Source organism: Oculina patagonica, chromosome 10, assembly GCF_052425735.1.
Source record: "Oculina patagonica isolate OP01 chromosome 10, crgOcupat, whole genome shotgun sequence".
Taxonomy (NCBI): Eukaryota; Metazoa; Cnidaria; class Anthozoa; order Scleractinia; family Oculinidae; genus Oculina; species Oculina patagonica.
In genome coordinates this window covers 5,557,982-5,578,385 of record NC_135767.1, presented here as the reverse complement: position 1 = coordinate 5,578,385, position 20,404 = coordinate 5,557,982, and the positions used below count along the sequence as shown (strand labels likewise).

General features: G+C 40.2%; 1 protein-coding gene across 1 annotated transcript; it reads left to right on the top strand.

The window, feature by feature from the left end:
* Positions 1-1,356: 1,356 nt before the first annotated feature.
* Positions 1,357-18,981, top strand: LOC144628285 (uncharacterized). Its single transcript, XM_078486363.1, has 16 exons — positions 1,357-1,433; positions 2,893-3,049; positions 3,610-3,701; positions 4,395-4,641; positions 5,432-5,520; positions 7,571-7,811; positions 8,852-8,961; positions 9,311-9,566; positions 10,650-10,732; positions 11,591-11,828; positions 12,543-12,579; positions 13,304-13,821; positions 14,692-14,906; positions 15,698-15,782; positions 16,902-17,365; positions 18,566-18,981. Exons 2-16 carry the CDS (start codon positions 2,962-2,964, stop codon positions 18,689-18,691), a joined length of 2,889 nt encoding a protein of 962 aa, XP_078342489.1. The 5' UTR covers positions 1,357-1,433; positions 2,893-2,961; the 3' UTR covers positions 18,692-18,981.
* The last annotated feature ends 1,423 nt before the right edge of the window (positions 18,982-20,404 follow it).

Below are 20,404 nucleotides of genomic sequence, written 5' to 3'. Positions count from 1 at the left end.
ATGGTCGAACATGAAAAGATTGCGCGCGCGAAAGAAATCAAATAAACTGAAAATTTATTTTCAAGCCCCCAGGGGCCATGTTTCGAGCTTGAAGACCAACTAACCGGTTCTTTTCGGCACCTTGAATGACATCTGGTTTTTTTTCGCCGTTTTCCGGGGTTTTTCTCCATTTGACATTTTAAGCTACATGTCAGGAAAGTCGACCTTAAAATTATTGCGGGAGCATAATTTTGCCGACTGGAATTATTTTGTGTTTTGCAATTTTGCAATTACAAGTCTGGTTTTTCCATTCATTCACTCCTGTTACAGGGAATTAGTTGATATTGCCAATTTTAGAGTCTTATAGTAGCTTATACATAACTTGAGTTATTATTTTCGTTCTTCTTTTTTTTTTACCAACATTCTTATTCTTTAGAGTGGATTTTTTTTTTTTGGGGGGGGGGGGGGGTGGGGGTATTCTTGTAGGACGCCAAACAAAGTTGTTAGTGGGTACATGTGAATTTGAGATAAATTTGAAAAAAAAGGGGAAAGAAAAATTGTTTTTGAAACACCACCAAACAGTTGATCTCCACTCAAGAGCACTCCAGGTTGTCAGGGGACTTTGGTGTCCATTTACTAATTTATTTTAAACTTTAAATTTTTTCCCTTTCTTTTTTTTTTTAGTAAAAAAAAAATTTTCGATTTATTTTTAAACCCGTGGGGCAAAAAATCACCGAGATGCGCAGACGGACTGGAATTCACTTAAATTCTTATTTTAAAATCACACTAAATCTTCAATATTTCTTATTTCTTCAAATTTTACTACTCCCTGGCCTTGAGAAAAATGATCTCCTCCCAAAAAATCCTCAATATTCACCAAAAAATTCTCAAAAACCGCAAAACACAGTAGATTTGTGAAATGATCAAAGAGTTTTTGGATTGCTTGAAACGCTAACGAGATATTCGCATTAAGGTACCAAAATAATGAAAGGACCGCTTGTACAAACAGTAGCGAAGTGAAGCCGGATCACTGTTTCAAATATTGTAACCGTCCATTTCATTTTACTTAGCTTTTTCAGCCCCTGAAGAAGGTTAGTTAAGTATTGGGCAATAAAATTTATTTAGCCTTTTTAGCTTCCGATCAGCCTTAATTGCATTCAGTTTATTCGCATTAAACCCTCATTAAACGGTGGCCCTCTCCTCCGCAGAGGCGTGTTTCGTGTTTCGTACGGGCTGGGAAATGGGGAGAGGCGGAGGAGAGAGAAACGGTGGAAAAACGGCTGTCAAGTGAACCCCCGCCTTAAGCGCGCGGAAAAATCTGGGAACGAATGACAGCCATGTAACCAAGCTACGGAGAAGTGACCAGGCCTGCATGTCATCCAAAACGCTTTGTGACTCGAGAATTCGGCGGGGAAAGCGTCCTCGACAAGGCCAAAGAAATTTGGATTTGTGTGGTAAGTTTTCAGCGAAAAATCTACGAAAGCTGCTTGGCATATTGTAGAAACAGTTACTCTGATTAGAAATTGCTGCGCTTAACCGGAGAAAAATAATTTTGTTTCTTACGAGCGAGACGATTTTTGAGCATGCATGCAAGAATTTTGTATCATGCAAAAAATTGACGATTTCTGTGCGTGGTTGTAAACACGATAAAAATCAAGAGCTGAAATCTCCTTTCTTCGGACTAGCTGTCTCGTTATTTGTGCAGATCGGGAAATTGGTGTCGAATTAAGCTTTCATTCTTTCAGTTTATGTTCTAGATTCGTTTTGTTTAGGCTGGGATTAAGCAAAAATGCACACTACTTTGGCCAAACGTTCGAGCTCATGTGTTATCGTTCATGGCGCGTTGGTTCAAATATATTGTCGAGTTATGTAATTGGTCACGAAAATCTTAGTGCCGAATCAAATTTTCTTCGCTATTTTCATCGCAGCTATGCAGGATAGCCTCTTATTTTTATACAAGGGACGGAATCTTTAAAAAGTAAAACACTTTCAAGGACAGTTCTGGCTTGTCATTATTTGTAAAAGTTCCATTGTAAAACACGAAAATGTCATTGACGTTTATTTGTGCCGGGTGATCTTTATAAGTGAGGTTAATTTAATAACTTATTACTCAGAGTTTGCATTTTGTGTCGACTGCTAATGCTGTTGTTTTTGAAGCCTTACGAGAATAATAATTTCTTCAGTTTCTTCAATTTAAGCTTCTGCTTACTATACGTCTCGATCGCTTCTAGTGCTTTCAAGTTATCGAATGCTCCAAAGTTCTTCAGGGTAAAGTTAAAATTTTGTTAATTTTCGAGATTTAACTTTTATTAAGAATCGATACTAAGAATAGATTCCTTTACAATGTATGTGGAAATATTTCAATCGAACCAAAAAAAAAACTACAGGTAGTGAAAGATGCGAAGAAGGCAGTCACCTACAATATTAAATTGACAATTAACTTCTTTTCTTGTTCTTTTATATGGATTTTTTCTAAGTTGATTAGTAAACTATTCTATTGACCTCTAATGTTAAGGGCAAATTTTTATTCAGTGCATTGTTTAATGTTATTATCATAAATGATTTATTTTGATCAGACAATAGCGAAGTGCGCAGGGTCTAAAAATAGAATGCAAATGAATATAACCCCCACGAGGCTCAGAAAACATCAGCATGTTCTGGGGGAAATAGAAAGACTCTAGGCGAAGTTTCGTTTTATGAAAGTGTTTTACGAACACCATCTCCTTTAGAAACTGTTTTAGGAAAATCTTCCGCCATTTCAGTTTGTTTGTCTGAGTCTTGTCTGAGTCGTGACGTTACTTGTGCGCTTCCGTATTGCAAACTTGGCAATCTTTCGTAGTTTCTGTTGATGTGTGCAGCAAGTTTGGAATAAATGAGAATTAAATTATATCCATTTTTTCATTGCTATTGCAGCTACATACTGTATTCTAGAAGTATTCATCATGGCAGAGTAAGAGAAGAACTTTGTAGAATGAGCTAAAGATGGAGAGAGATCTTGGTACTCGTAAACGAAAAAAGAGTATTGAGGATGCGATTAGGAATGTAAAGAAGTCAAACAGAAATGGATCAGGTATGTGTTGTGTTTTTAGCGCTAATTTTGTTACAGGACTTCCCAACAGTGTGCTAGACATGGTGGCCCTATGCGTTAGTGTGCTGGATGCCAGATTGAGCGAACCAAGCTAGAGAGCCCTAGCCAGGGCACTGTCTTGTGTTCTTGGGCAAGACACTTTGCTCTTATAGTGCCTCTCTTCGCCCTTTGTTATCCTTAGCCAAAAAATATTCACAATCTGGACTCCAGATTGAGTGGTCTGGTTTTGAGTGCCACTGGGTCAAGGTCAAGGTGTTGTGTCCTTGGGAAAGATGCTTTACTCTCACACTAGTGCCTCTCTCCACCCAGGTGTATAAATGGGTAGCGGCAAATTAAATGCTGGGGGTAACCCTGTGATGGACTAGCAACCCATTCAGGGGGAGTAGATACTCCTAGTTACTTAATGCTACGGAAACCATGATAAGCTCCAGCCTGATGGACCATAAGGCTTAAATGCAGTCTCTACCATTGTACCTTTACTATCCATTAGCGACAAATTTTTTTGGGGAAAAATCCATGATGGTTTAATTTTTATGTGACAGGATCAGAGGAAGAAGATGAAGAACTCTTTTCCTGGGAAGAATATCTCAAAAAGTGTCATGCCAAGGCTGTTCCTAAAGAAACATTTAAACATGTGAGTTTATTTTGGGTAGTGCCTGTTTACCATTGCTTGATCAAAGTTCATGGTATTTTGTCCCATGAATGTGGGTATTCATGTTTTCTCCTTCTACAGTGCTGAAACATACTGTACCATTAGCTTTGATCAAGCAATGATCAAACGCTACATTTTAAACCTTCCACAAGCAGACACTGTTCCTAAGGGAACACTTAGTCATGGTCCCAACCACACACAAACACTACAGTTTTAACCTCCCATAAGCAGACATCATTTCTAAAAGAACACTTAGTCATAGTCCCAGCTATATCTAAACATTACATTTGTAACCGCATGTAAGCCAACACCTTTGTTAAGCAGACACTTTTTCAGGTCCAAAATGTGTGGGTTATTGAAGGTTTGACTTATGCACATATCAATGTTAAGCTGCTGGGGGGGGGGGGGGGAGGAGGCCGGGCATAGGCCGGGCATTTGAACTTAGCTGAGACTTTCTGATCAAATGCCCGACCTCAGGGCATTTGTGGATGTTCAAAAGAGTCACTAAACTTCAATAAAATGTTGTAAGAAAGTCCATTAAAACGGTCAAAAGTCCCCATTATGGGCAAACAATTGCTGTCAAATCCCCTGCCTATGCCCGGCCTCACCCCCAGCGGCATAACACTGATAGATGCATTAACAGTGCACAAAAAATGGACTCCTTTTATCTGGCAGGTACAAGACACAAAAGTGCAAGGTTTTGTTCCTGGCATGAAGCTGGAATGTTTGGATCGCACTTCACTTGAGTCCGATACCTACTGGGTTGCGACTGTTGTCATGGCATCTGGACCACTGCTTCTTCTGCGTTATGATGGCTATGATGATGATCGCAGTGGAGACTTCTGGTGTGATGCTGCGTCAGATGAACTTCAACCCATTGGTTGGTGTGCGAGAAATAACAATTTACTTATACCACCAGCAGGTAGGAAATGAGTAATCTTTGCTGTTTATTGTGAAGTATTCTCTGAAACTAAAACCCTAGTTAATTCCTATGTTGCAAGTGAAGGTTAGGGTGTCTATGTTGTGGTTCAATTTTACCCTTGGTACAATTTGGTATTCTCCTTTGTTTTATCAGGGCTGTGCTCTAGTAGAGCCCGGGTGCCACAGGCGACTTACTTTTGTCTTTGGGCAAATTGTATAACTTAGCTTTCATAAAAGCTTTTAAGAACTGGGCACCCAAGATTTCTTACACAACAGCCTTCGGGCACCCTGCAATAATTCCGAGCACAGCTTTGTTTATAGTTATTGTCATATTTTACCATACAGAACAAAGGGAAATACCAAATTGTGCCTAGGGTGAAATTGAATGCCAACACCTACATGTACCCAATACAGCAGATTAGATGTAACTATATCTTGTATCAAAACAACTTACCTGGTTAGAGCAATTTTTAAGTGTTGATAGTAATTTGCATTTGCTTTTGTTTTGCTTAACTACACTTACATGTAGTAGTTGGCTTCAAAACACTCACTCCACTTTCTTGACCAAACAAAAGTAAAACCAAAATCAATAAATTGTAATTTACTCGCACACATTTTCATACCGGCTACATTTACTTGCTTTGTTTTCAATGATTGGTTCACTGGATTGTCTGTGTCCTTTGTGATTTGCCAGAGTGGTTACTGTGGTTTTGGTTTTGTGGCACTCAATTAAAAACTGCTCTTACTGTCATAACAAAGTTATTTGGTTACTAATGCATCATTCATTACAGCCATCAGACACAAGGAGTCAAACTGGGTCAAGTTTCTCAATCAGGATCTGAAGGGAGCTGTCTGTGCACCAGCGCATCTGTTCCACAGGGTAGGTAACCAACCTAGGTGCTGGGTACCCTGGATTTCATTATCTGTCTCCCTGTTAAAGTGATTAGGTCTCTTGTAGCTGAGCAGTCAATTTATGTCCAATCCTTGGCTACAATGTACTGTAGAGTGTACATTGTAGCATTACTTAACCCTTTCTTCGTGTACCTTGAGTTTCTACAAGTACATGTACCTTACATTTAAGGAGACCTCTATTAAGTGATCAAACTTTATTAAGTGTTCAGTTGGCCATTTCCCGAGGGTGAACGTATAATAGATGTTTGATTGTAAAAAGGTTAGAGTGCAATGTGATACTGTGTGAGACCGTCCCTTGCATCTAAGCGTGAATGCATGATGCCGTAACACGATCTACATGTAATTGGATATTAAATGCATCATGATTGGTTGTTAAACATTTGAAGTTTGGCAGATGGTAACAGCAACTTTTGCGGCAAAAGTTCAACACATGCTGCTTTCAAAATGGCGGAAAGATTGGATATACATGTAGGAGACTTCTTCAAAGAAATTGATTCTGATCTGTGTCAAATGCATACGCCTTTCAATCAAAGGCTCTTCGAGCAACCTCATGGTAATTCGATGGATGAAGTGCCGACCTCCGCATTTTTTCTAAATAAGTGTCCAATAAAGTAAAGCAATCTCACTTTGCTTTATTTTTCCACGTGAGTTGCGTCATTGATGGCTCGTGCTCTCAGGGGTCGTAGCGCTATTCAGTTTTCACAACCAAAATATTTACCGGTTAGTGTATTACCTTTGATCCTTTTAAGCATTAAGTAAATTTGTTTTGTGAATATGTTTACTTTTCTGTCAGCACGTATAGCGTTATTTTTGAGCAGCGGAAAAAATTTGAGAGAAAAGATACGCCCGAGCACTTCGTGTATCTGCTCGACTCAAAAAGATGAAAAACGGATGACGTGACACGAGGTGACGTGACGCGAAACAAAAACGTGCCGTGGATGTTGTGTTGACTAAAACACGTCACAAGGCGAGCGTAATAATTTTTTATAACAGTTTAAGCGTAACTATATGTAGTTCATTGGTGCTATCAGTAATGTCACAATCTCACTTAATTTGCCTTCGAATGTTTTCTTGCGTGAATGGATCATTGATAGTTTTTTTCTTCAAATAAGCGTTCAATAATGTAACATAATCTCACTTTATTTCCCTGTGAATGTTTTATTTTTCCATGGGAATTGCGTCATTGATGGTTCGTGCTCTCAGGCTTCCTAGCGCGAATTCTATTTCATCACAAAAACATTTAAGTGTAACCTTTGATCCTTTTTAGCATTAAGTAAATTTGTTTTGTGAATATGTTTACTTTTCTGCCAGCACGTATAGCGTTATTTTAAGCAGCGAATAAAATTTGAGAGAAAGATGCGCGTTTCTGCACTACTCAAAAAGATGAAGAACGGATGACGTGACACGATGATGATGTGACGCGAAACAAAAACGTGCATGAATGTTGTGTTTACTAAAACGCGTCTTTGAATGTTTTCTTACGTGAATGGGTAATTGATAGCCTATGCTCTGAGGCTTCGTTGAGCGAATTCTATTCTCTTTTATCACCAAAGGATAAGTGTAAGTGATCCTCTTTCGATTTGTTTTGTGAAATTCAATTTAGTTCCCTGAAAGAGAGAGACCCTGGAACGAGGTTGAAGAATAATTTGTTTCTGATTGACATGTGCTGAATGCGTTTAAAGGACCTTTCTGTCAGCACGTTTCTCGTTTAATGCTAAATTAATTGCGGTTTGATATCAGAATCCAGTGAGTGAGTGTTCGAGTGAGCAAATGCGGCCCATAACATAACCTCATTACCATTCGGTAAAAAGGGGCACTCCAGGTTAAAATGTTCTGCCTGTACTTGTTTGTGGTGAACATTTTGAGTGTAAAGGTTCACGTTATGGTCTGCTAAACTTCAAATGTTTGACGTCCAACCATGCCACCTTTAATACCCAATTAGAACATGTTTCGGCAACACATGTTCACGCTTAGATGCAAAGGACGGTTCTGACCATGATAAACGATATCTCTTTCAGAGATCAAATCCAGATGACGAAAATCAACTCAAGCCTGGACTAAAGTTAGAACTGTTGCACAAGGACGACCCTCTTAGTTACTGGGTTGCATCTGTGGTAGATTCATATGGATTGCGGCTCAGATTGCGTCTTGAAGGCTCTGAAAATGAGGCCGATGATGAGTGGGTTTACTATTTGTCAGATAACGTTCATCAGCTTGGATGGGGAAAGAAAAACAAACTGAGACTTAATATTCCTCTTGGTAAGTTTTTTTTTTCTCAATTGAAAATGATGCAGACTCTTTGCACCTAAAAATGCGGCATTACTGAATGTAGTTTAAATTTTACCTTGTTCAAAAAATGCTGCATGTATGCTGTATTTTGAACATTGAAGCAACATGGCTCTAAAAGAAGCAACAGTGCATAGAGTAAAATTTTTAACAAACAACATTCTTTAAGACATTTTTTCTTTCAATAGGCTCTTTGCTTGACTTGGTCACATGACCTTGTCAATCATTAAATGATAGCAGAAAATGGTGGAGAATGTGGTTGCTTACAAATTTTGTTAACACTCCTCCACGGAGCTTTTCAGTGCTAATTACTTAATGTAATATTAGAAAAAATTACAATTACATACAGGATTTGTATGGAAAGAAGTTGCTGGTTAGCAATGCTTGCTGACCTTACCGGTAGCAAGGCTTGCGACCTGTATGTCCCAGATGGGATGAAGAGGTTGAGCGAGGGTCAGCTTGGGGTCAGATATGTTAGGCTACAAAATTAGAAGTTTTCTACTCATTTATTCTCATCATTTTGTACTCATTTCTACTCATCTAATTATGATTTGATGGGAGCAGTAGGATTGACTTCATGCTTCATTCTCAAGCTGAAATTTACAGGGTTCGTACGCGTCTTGAAAACCTTTAAATTTCAGGAGTTTGATTTCGAGGCCTTGAAAGTACTTGAAATTGGTTTTTGGTCCTTGAGTCCTGGATTTTTTTATTGAACGTCAAAAGGCTTCAAGGCAATGAAAAGACCGCCAAAGTAATCGATTTTTTTAGTTCTTTAGCAAGCACATCAACGGCACAACAGACTGGAAATCGTTGATTTGGGGTAAATTTCATGAAAAAAAGTCCTTGAAATTTCCAAGAAGGGTCCTGGAAAGTCCTTGAATTTTTGGCCTGAAAAAGTGTATGAATTTGAATTTAATTTAATTTAATTTGCATTTTATATTCATTGCTGATAACATAATGTTTTCTGTCAATAACTCACATGTAAAATAATCATTTTCTAATTTGTATCAAAGATCTGAAAGCAAAGCATCCCAATAAAGACTGGGCACAGCTGCGAGGAAGGCTTCTTGGAATTTGTAATATGACAACTGAAGACACGTCGATCAATGACACAGTAAATAAGGTTGGTCTTGCTACAGTGTAGTTTAATTGTTTACTTGTACATAACAAGGACAAGACATAAAGAAAAAGTCTGTGTCAGCTTTGTGGCCCATACAGGCCAGAGCTTAATCCGGTGCTTTGTAGCATGAAGCAACTAGAAGTATATCTACTCCCCCCTGAATGGGATGCTATTCCATTGCAGGGAGAGAGGAACTATGAGAATAAAGTGTCTTGCCCAAAAGCCCAACACAATGACCCCAGCCAGGGCTCAAACCTGGACTGCACAATCAGGAATCCATTGCGCTAACCATTAGGGCACTGCGCCTTCCTGTTATGTCGAGCTTGATGTTTAAATCACACATTCTTTTCAGACTGACAGCCTACCAAGTCCTCATGGCTTTACAACAGGATTAAAGCTGGAAGCTGTGAATCCAAATGACCCCTCATCAATTTGTGCTGCCACCGTTTCCAGAGTCGCAAATGAGTTCTTCTTCCAAGTGGAGATTGACAGCATGATAAGTTGCGGCGATGGAAGTCGACCTTCCATGTGGTGCAGTTCTACCTCTAAGAATATCTTCCCTGTGGGGTGGTGTGAGAAGAACAATATTCAGCTGACCCCTCCCCCAGGTAAGAGGAAGCTGTCTCTTTTTTCTCATTTATTTATGGGCTATAAATTGATGGGAAAAACTTGGTCTAAGGTAAAAAGGTAAAGTCTGCATACAAGCCTAGTGGCCCATCAGGCCAGAACTTATCCTCTTTAGCTTGAAGGGATGCTAGCAGTGGCAGATCAAGGGAAGGGGTCTGAATGGGGGTGGGGGGGGGGTGGGTCGGGGGCACCTTATTTTTAGGCCAAACTGAGGTCCGAAGAGCAGGGCCCCCTCTTATTCCAGGGTCTGGATGATCGAGCCCACCACTTACACTGTACCTGAGGGACTGGCTAGTCCATTGCAGGGTAACAGCTGAGCATTAAATTGGCCAATTCCCATTAATTTTATACACCTGGGCGGGGCGAAGAAAGGCACTATGAGAGTAAAGTGTCATGCCTAAGAACAGAATGCATTGCATTGGCCAGGGTTTGAACCTGCACTGCTCAATCCAGAGTTCAGTGTACTAACCATTAGGCCATTGTACCTCCCCTACGAACATTATAAGACAGTATTATATGGCTACAATAGTACGCGCGCTCTGATTGGCTGCTGAGCGGGCATTATTTTCTTGTAATGACCGGGCATTATGAAATTTTTTTTTTGGCTCGACGGTTTTTTGAGTTGTGAGTAAAAGCTACTAGCGAGGGGGCAAAAACAACAAAAAGTGCCGACAAAATATAACTATCTTTTCAATAACTGAAAGAAAAATATAAGCATACCGATACTTCTTTAGTATGAGCGACGAAGAGAGCCACAGAGAGCGAGAGCGAGAGCGAGTTTTACCTCCAGTGTTTTTTCCCTTGATTATACTCTTTTTTTGAATAGTGCTTAAAGGCCATATAATAAATAACTTATTAACCTCGTCCGTTCGGTCATTACAGGGGAATCTCAGACCTCGGCCTTGATGTATTGACCTCGCTGTCGCTCGGTCAATACATCAAGGTCTCGGTCTGAGATTCCCCTGTAATGACCTCACTCTCGGTTAATAAGTAGTATGTATTTCAGATTTCAGCATGTTTTAACCTGTACCTTTTCTAAGAAGTTTTTATTATTTTCTTGGCAGGATATCTTGTTCATCCTTTCCACTGGCAAACTTACCTTGAATGGTCAAACTCATCAGCAGCACCTGACTCACTGTTCAACTTGGTAATGCCTTTATTCTTAATACAGTCAACTCTCTCTAAATGGACACCGTTGGGACCGGCTCCATCTGTCCGTCTTAGAGAGGTGTCCGTCTTATAGGCAGTTTATTTACAGTAAAATGACTGAAAAATGCCAAGGACGGGACCAACACTAGGTGTCCGTCTTATGGAGGTGTCCGTCTTATAGAGGTGTCCGTTAAGAGAGAGTTGACTGTAAATTATTTACTATCTGTACAGTGTACATACTGGTAACATGCATTACTGTTACAATGTTAAAGGAAAACAAATATTAGTGTCGTTAAAATGTTGGAAATATTGTCTCAACTGACACATTATTGAAATAAATTGGGAAAACACTTATATACTGACCTCTGCTGAGATGGCTCTTAGGTGATCAAGAAGTGTCATCATTCTTGCCAATTCCTGTGGGTAAAATGCTTCACAGCCGACAGTATGCAAGTTTATTGAGATTTTTTTTGCAATTTTGTATAGATCACACTATTCAAACTTTTTATTGTGAAGAAATAGAGAAAGGTGCAAAATCAATACTTTTTTGAATCTGTGACTGAAACTAGTGCAGTAACAATGCATGAAATGACCTAAAAATTAAGTTATACAGGAGCCTGTTCAATAGTGACTTCATGTTGTTCAAAAAATGTTCGGGTTGTAGCCAGGCCTTTTTAAAAATTCGAATTAATAAGTTGACACTGGCTAAAAATATTGTTTTTGGACGTTTCGGCCACTACTGTTGCCTTCTTCAGCAAGATAAAAATGCAAATGTTCAATGGCGTCCTGTTAAAATATGTAACGAATGTGTGATAAAAATACTTATTCATGTTGTTCACCATGTTGTTTGTTTTAGGAAGTTCCATCTCATGAGTTTGATATTGGAATGAAGCTGGAAGCAGTTGACCAAACAGACCCAAGCACTATGACAGTGGCAACAGTCACCCAGGTGGTCGGACGGACAATGTGGGTTCTACTCGACGGCTATAAAAACGATTCAGTGGAACACATTTATGATGTGGAGTCATATGATCTTTATCCTGTTGGTTGGTGTAGTATGAATGGTCATCCGCTTCTGACACCAAGAATACAACGTAAGAAAATTAAACTCATTCACTGAGCCAGGGCTGCAAATAATTTTTTTCACTTGAAAGGACATTATGTCCTACTAAGACATCATCTTGGTCGGACAAAACAAAATTGTGCTCAGACATCACCAAAAACAAAAGGTTGAATTATATTTCCTTTAAAGTACCGAGCTATCACTTTCTCCGCGATCTCTTTGCACTTCTGTTACTTATTATTATTCATTGTTGCCGTAAAATGATTTACAATCAAAAAATTGTCCGGATATCATGTCCAACCACACTTGGGATTTCGTCGGACATGCAGTGCAAATTTTGGTTGGCAAGTGGCTGATGACCGACTGTTATTTGCAGCCCTGCTGAGCTTAAAATGTACAGTCGAACCTAGTGAATGGCCTAACAGGCTAACGCACTGCAAGATTCACTGAAGCTCGGTGGTTAAAGCATCCAAATGGTCATGGGTTTAACTCCCAGTAGGGTCTCAGAGACTCAGAGTTTCCCTTTGCCCCATGCTAATGACAACAGAATTTACATGTTTCTCAAAGTTAAGGTTGTTCTTTAAAATTATATCGCACCATAACCATTTCACCACTTCAAATACTACAATTTTTTTGCAGCCAAGAAAATTATGGTACAATGTAATTAATCACTATATTTTCTCTAGACAATAACCTACACTTAACTTTTATATCTCTGACTGGGTATTTTCACGTTTTTTCTCAGGTCCTGTTGAAGAAAACAGACGCCTTGCTTCATTGAGGTATTGAATCCACAGCAATGTTTCAACTGATATTTTCTATGTTTATGACTTTGAATCGTAAGATGAGCAAACTAATTTTTAGTTGAGTGTATTAAAACCGAAACCAAAGTAGTCACCTTTGCCAATCACAAAGGGCACAGACAATACGATGATCCTACCTAAACTTTGAGCAAATACATGTGTCAGCACAAAGCGCTGGAAAATGTGTGTGAGCGAGTCTCAAATTGGTTTTGGTTTTACTTCTGATTGGTCGAGAAAGTGGCGTGATTTTTTTTTTTACTACAATTTACTAAGCATGGTAATGCAAAATCAAAGCAAATGCGAATTACTTTCGACACTATGACTAAATAAAGTAAAAATCGCTCTAAGATCTTGGTTAACTTTTAAGGATAGGTTATCCTTCTAAGTGGGTGGTAATGGAGAGGGGGGGGGGTATAGATCATGTTTCACGGTGAAACGGCCCTTCCTCAATTCACAAAAAGTACAATATTACAATAATAGCACTTCACGCTTCACGGAAAATATAACAATGCGTTTTGGAAAATCACGGTTCCCGGTACTATGAAAATCACGATTCACGCGAAAAAATTAGCCATTTCACATTTCACGGGAAATGAAAAGGCACAATCATGGGTCACGAAAATACCCTTTACCTCCCTCTTCGTAGATGATTTGTTTTTTCCAAAGTTTGTAAGCTGATTTTGAGTCTGTTCATCTCTTGCAGAACGACAAGGCAAAGAGAGAGCAAGAAAACAGCATCAGATACAAGCACAGCAAGTCCTGTAAACACGCCAAACAACACCAACACCTCTTCAGCCAGAACTAACGACATAAGCACTCCAAATGCTACAAACAGTCCACTGAACTCTGTCAATACAACACCAGTATCAAACGAACACAGTGCTACAAACACACAAGTCACAAATAACTCACACAGCCCTAGCGTCTACAAAGAGGACACTAAACCAGCCGCCAAAATGAAGCCCAGTGTACAAAAAGAAGAGAAAAACGAAGTACCCGAGACAAAAAATGCTCCAAGCACCCCGAAAGGCAAGTACGCTTTGAGGGCCTCTACACTCGTCCCGCGGGATTACGGGTCACAGTTAGACGACCCTGCGGATGAGGATGGTGACAAGAAGAAGGTAGAAGCTGTGATTGATCTTACAGCAGACGACGAGGCAGTACAGGCAGAACCAAAGGTCACTAAACCTGTCATCACCAAGAAAACGACAGATGATTCAGGTATGTGTACATGAAGTGTGATTTAGTGATGTGCCGTTAACGCTCGCAGACGCCCTGCAGATTAATTTCATCTCGGTCCTGTCATCTCCCCAAATATTTTGGTGTAGAAATACACTGTACTGTGTTAATGAATATGAAAGTATACTACACGGGTAAAGTTCAGCTGGCACAACACAAACACAATCAGACGTTGGATTTTGGGCTTAGTAATGGCCATATGCGTGTACTTTTTTTCTCGCTTAAACGGCCAAAAAAAACTCCAAAAATATCGAACTGTGTAAATGTTGACGCTAAGAATTTTAAACTGTGAAGGGACAATTTGGAAAATTAAAGTGTAAGCTCGCGACCTTGACAATATAGTTGTTGTAGATGAGTCGAGAGCTCAGATGTGAGTTGGGTTGAACTATCCATTACAGATGTACAATAATATTAAATTGTAACGAGTGTAACCCCTCTGTAAGCAGGAGAAAGCTGTTTTAGAGCAGTTTTCAATTGAGTGTCGTAAAGCCAAAACCAAAGTTATCACTCTAGCCAATCACAAAGGAAACAGACAATCCAGTGAGCCAATTGAAGATGAAGAAAATACATGTAACCAAAACAAAGCGCGGGGAAACGTTCGCGAATGAGCCATGATCGGTTTCGGTTTTACTTCCGATTGGTTGAGAAAGTGGCGCAAGTTTTTTAAACCAATCTTAAAGCGTAGTAGTGTAAAACCGAAGCAAACGCCAATTGCTTTCGACACTTAAGTGAAAACCGCTCTATACTTAAGTGACAGCTTTCCTATGAATAGCTAATATTTATAGACAGTTTTGTACCTCGTATCTTTTCTCTTTGTGTGAACTTGTAACATTGTTTATCATTCTTTTCCAGGAGTCTGTATTTACATCAAGAAATCTTGTGAGCCTGGCCCTTTTCTAAAGCAAGCTAAGGTAGCTGGAATACCTTCAGTTATCGGACCTGCTGGGCCTAACATTGTCTTAAGACAACTTGTTGAAAATATTGTACTGAGCGCTCACTCATCTAAACAAGTTCTTAAGCTGCTTGCTTCTGAGACTGATAAAATGACCATTGCTTCAATACTCAAGGTACGTTTGCCTTTTTTTGCGTTGGTTTTAGTAAGACAAATGGTTGAATACAATAAAGTAGAAGGCTGTGAAAAGTCTATTGAACAACAAGTTAGATACAGAACATGAAAAAATAATTTTTCAGATGGTTTCTTTACAGAAACAAAGCTTATTTCCAAGAAGTGCAACATAGTTAACAAAATCAGTTTGTTCCAGACTTTAAGACTGTCTAGACTGAGAGGAGAATGCCCAAAAAAACCGTGATAGCAGCAACAACGGCAGCAAACAATCTGAGAGCCTGGCAGGCTGTCAAGACATTTGCATGAAAGATTTGTTCTAGAGGTCGTGGTTGTAAAACTCGTTTGGTTCTGTTTCCTTATAAGGCTAAACTTACAAGTTAGGAAGAAGGGAGGCACCCATAAACAACTTTGAAGTTTTTCCCGCCTTTAGCTGCAAACATGACGCAAAATCAATCGTTCGGGTGAATATTCGTTGTATAATAATTCCGAAAAAAATAACATTTTGAAACATTCACAGTATTTAAGCTTTTAAGGTCACAAATCAGACTTCTGTTTTTATTCATGCATCAGCTATCTATACATTTTTCCTGTAGAATTTGACACGGCCGTTGTCGATGCTTGTCACAATGACATGCCCCACCCCTTGCGTGGATTTCCGTGGAGAAGTTACGTCATGCACGTATTGCCTAGCTACACCGCTGAGCTGTAGTACTGCAGGCTCGGGCAATTCTCTAATCAGATAGTAACTTTTAGCTTTTACTCATTTGTTGCGATGTTGTTCTTGTTTTTCAGACTTTAAAAACCAAGCTCTCTTTGTGCGAGAATCTCATCAGCTTGAATAAAGTAGCACTGTGCGCGCACTGTGATGCCAAGAAACGTAAGAGTTATTTACTCAAAACATCAGATGACCTACAATCCTGGACAAAACTAGTCGAGAAAACGCGAGTTTAGTGCAAGTTATACTTTTTCTTGAATGCCACTACCAATACTATTCAAATCTTGTCATCCCCCCGTCAGTGTTGTTTCAGAAGGTTGTTGCTTCTATACACGAGGCATGATTCTTGATTGAAACAACAGTGCGGAGGGGGGTGGGGGTGGGGGTAGAAAGAAAGGCAGCTTACCCAGTAAAAAGTACATTGTATGTCTCAACAGTGTTGTCCAGGATTGTAGCAATGATAGTGAAATTTATCTTTGGCCAAAAAAGATTCACTGTAACTGGCATGAAGGCCAAATGGTTAGTGTGCTGGACTGCAGATTGAGTGGTCCGGGTTCAAGCGCTGCTGAGTCAGGGTCATTGTGTTGTGTTGTTAGGCAAGACGCTTAACTTTCACAACGCCTCTCTTCACCCAGGTGTATAAATGGGTACTTGCTAATTTAATGCCGGGGGTAACCTTGCGATGGACTAGCATCCCATCCAGGGAGGAGTAGAAATACTCCTAGTCGTATTCCCAGGGGGGTACTCCGGCTTGTAAATGACGGGGATGATCGAATGGAAGCAAAACTCAGGACCCAAAAAAATCCCCAAGTCTTCCGACATTACCCAAAAAAATCCCTGGACCAAAAATAACCCCCAAAAAAATCCCTTGTCAAATTACCCCTAAATTGCCAGAAGGGGCAATAATATAACACAAAGAAAACCATAAAAAATTGAACGCTCGTGTTTGTTTAGTCATCATACCATAAATACGCCAAGGCCGCGCCAAGGCAGTTTAGTTCGTTTTTAATACCCAAAAAAATCCCCTATTTAAATCAAGTCACCCAAAAAAATACTTGCCAAATTTTCCAACCCAAAAAAATCCCGGAATCGAAAATTTCAAACCCAAAAAAATCCTTCGATCATCCCCGTCATTTACAAGCCGGAGTACCCCCCCTGGGGTCGTATTACACTGCAGAAACTGGGATAAGCTTTGGCTTTGTGGTCCTCTTGACTCCGAGAGCAGAAAGAATATTTTGTTGAATTCTTGTTTACTGTAGCTTTTGTTTGTTTGTGTTGCAGTTCCTTTGTCTCCATCAGCTTCAACTCCCCGAAAGACCAACGAACCTGCAACGACGCCAGGCAAAGCAGCTCCGCTTGAAAACAATACACCACAACCACCAAAAAAGGTTGTCCCGATACAAAATAGTCAACCCGCGGGACCTCCCGTGAGGTCTGTTGCACAACTGAACAATAAACCAACGAGTCTTCCCGCAAAAGCTGGGAAAGCCCCAAAAGCTGCTCCTACGGTTAAAAGTACAACTCCGGTAAGAAGTACACCTCCAGAACCGTTCAGACCCGAACCCCCGGGATCACCGGAACTCCCGGGATTACCCGAACGCGCGGAATCACCAGAACGCCCGGAATCACCGACTCTTGCAGCTTCACGATTAGCAAAACACATAACACAATGGAATGTCAGTGAAGTGGTGGATTTTATTAAGACAACCGACTGTTACAAGTTTGCAGATGACTTCTTGAGACAGGTAACAACTGAAAGTTTTTTAACTTTGTGTGTGTTTGATAGAGAATAAGGTGTCACTTCGCGAAACACGAAAATAACGAGCATCCAATGTCATCGTAAAAACGTGTAAAATGTAAGGTTTCTGGTTGTTTTTAAGCATGCAACTTTGTCTTTGGGATGACGTAGGCAGATATCCAACCATCTTGACCAAACAAGCTTAGTAAATAATCGATCGCAAGATATCCCCACCTTGCCACTCGGGTAACCAATCACAGCGCAAAATTTGGTTCATCTTGCATTGCCGCGAAGCTAGCCAGATAGTAAACGAGTAGCCTCCGTGGCCGGCAGTTTTGTTGGGGCTAACGCCACAGGCAGACCATCCTATGTGTTCGTGGTTAATTACTGTTGACATGAGACGAACAAAAAATATTGAAATCTATGAGGGTTACTAAAAAAGCTCTGAAAATTACATATCTTAACTACATTTTGCTCTGAATATCTCAGTTAAGTTAAATGAAATGTTAATCGACCATGTGTAACTTGTTTTTTCGCCTGCGTGGGCCGTTTGACACGAAATGTAGTTTAGATATGTAATTTCTAGGGCTTTATTAGTAACCCTCATCAAAAATAATTAACTACGAACAGATAGGGTAGTCTGTCAGTGCTAACGCTCGCGCGAGCAAGCGACGAAGCCGCGACAACGAGCGCTCGTTAAAATTGGCTACAACTGCATAGCGTCTTGTACGCGATGAAATAACATAATAGGCCATTTTCGAGTTACCCTTTGCCTCTGTTTCAAAACGAGTCTACGTGCGAAACCATTCAAATGAAAATGAGTTTGATTTGCATGAAAATGGACCTAAAGGTGAAACTCACTTTCATTTGAATGATTTCGCACGTAGACTCGTTTTGAAACGGAGGCAAAGGGTAACTCGGAAATGGCCTATTAAAATTGTTATTGATGCTAGACCTCTACCGAAATGTCTAGCGTCAAAAAAAATTTCAATTATGTTATTTCAACGAGCGATCGTATTCACGGATTCGCCGCTTGCTCGCACGCGTGCGTTAACCCAAGCAAAATCGCAGACGAGTTTTGTAGGTACTTTCAGCAGGGGTCTAAAGGCAATATACAACCGTACAAGCTTAAAGCTGGTGTCCTAGTCCATAGAATGTGTTCGACTGTACATGTAGGTAACTGAAAAATAATTTTATTTCATCTCAGGAAATCGACGGACGAGCATTAACGCTGCTGTCCCTGGATGAGATTCACAAGTGCCTTGGTGTGACACTAGGACCCGCCATTAAACTTCACTTCTCTGTACAGAAACTAAGAAAGAAACATCGATAACAGTAGCTGATGCCTCGCTTGCTTATCACAGACAATCGCCCATGCCTCAAGTCCTTCGCAGAGTGGTGCTTACATGTCTTACATGTACGAACTGTACTATCGGTTTATGCAAAATCGGTTGAGCTGAGCCAGCGATGATGTACTTCCGGTCAGCAAATTCGTTCTCTAACATGAAGTGGCTTTCAAACCGGACCTGCAACTTCCGGACAGCAATCTGTTTATTTCCTGGCTAGGCAGCAATTCAGCTTAAAAACGTCTGGAAAACACTTTCGATGACAACATCTAATCAAGGCATTCATGAACTGCAAAAGGATTTAGCACTGTCTGTTCATAATCCTGACTTGTTGAAAGTTCCTTGTTCCGTTCGTGTTACTACATCAGCACAACTACGATATAAGCTGGCTTATTGCAATGGATTCTGGGAACGTATATTGAGCCTGCGGTAACCGTTTTGAAGTCAGCGGCAGTCAAGGTAGCACAAGGAGTCCTGAACTTTTCAAGCCGACGGTAAACGTGACTTTCTCGGTACCAGTGCTCTAGTATGCTGTTATTTACCGTTGTATTTACCGTTGTTCAAGCACGATTAAGCTATTCCAGGATTACCGATAATTTTTCAGTTTTTTTTTAACTTTTCAGTGCGGTTTTCTGTTTATATTTTTTGTCCTCCAGTTTTCACGTTGACTAATCTCAAAATCCAAATCGCAAAACTGAATCCTCAATCGACTTTTAATCCTGGATTGGTGTTTATTGGCTTTCGAACAACCCAGCTCTGGCCTAAAAACAAGCCTCAAGTGTACCGTAATTTTCTATTTTTGGCATTCACTGACACACATGAATTCAATTTTGCTAGCTCTGCTCTACAATTTACGTTATGGAGTAATGTACATGTTAGACGCAACTGTTTTTATATTTAATAAGCCTAGTGTCTTGACGTATTTTGAAGCATTTATGAAGCTTACTCGCCTGCCTCGGTTCTTTAAAACTTTACGAATTGATCTTAACATACTCACTACTGTTCTGTGTATGAGCAATAGTCCATGTTTTCTCTAAGCCCGTTGAGCAAGCAGCAAAGAAACCAAGAGGAAAGAATAGCTGCGCAAATAGACGCGCGAGAAAAGAGAATTATCCGCGTATCTCGCCCCAAGGTTTCACGCAGCCATTTTTTCTGACTATTGGCAAATAGGAGTATTTGACGGGGCTATATTCACTCCTACTACCAACCAGTCAGTTGTTGTAACTCTCAAGGGAAAGCATTTCGCTGTGGGCGATGAATACGTCGTTTAAAGGAAATACAAATGCGTCAACACTTCCCGCGATGGTACATCTCGAAGAGATTTTGATTACATCTCTCGCTCGACGGACATAGGAACGTTGAACTGCTCATAGTCTATCAGACTATTCACAACCCTTTTTTGACTTCTTCACTTCTTTTAAGGCCCGTTTACACAGGCGATTTTTGTCGTGCAACTCAATGCAACTTTTGTCGCGCCGAAGTTGCATCAAGTTTCGAACAGGTTCGAAACTCCTGCGACTTGCGGCGATTTTATCGCCGCTAGTTTTCACGCGTGCAAACTCGCGGCGATTTCATGGCGATTTTATCGCCGCGAAGTTGCATGAAATCGCCGCGATATCGCGGCGACTTGCTGCAACTTCGCCGCGACAAAAATTGCATTGAGTTGCGCGACAAAAATCGCCAGTGTAAACGGGCCTTTA

Excerpts from the sequence above, each read along its gene's own strand:
- LOC144628285 (XM_078486363.1), top strand. The coding sequence starts at position 2,962 with ATGGAGAGAGATCTTGGTACTCGTAAACGAAAAAAGAGTATTGAGGAT. Across the intron at positions 9,567-10,649 it reads TCAGCTGACCCCTCCCCCAG|GATATCTTGTTCATCCTTTC; the intron begins GTAAGAGGAAGC and ends TTTTCTTGGCAG. Across the intron at positions 13,822-14,691 it reads GAAAACGACAGATGATTCAG|GAGTCTGTATTTACATCAAG; the intron begins GTATGTGTACAT and ends ATTCTTTTCCAG.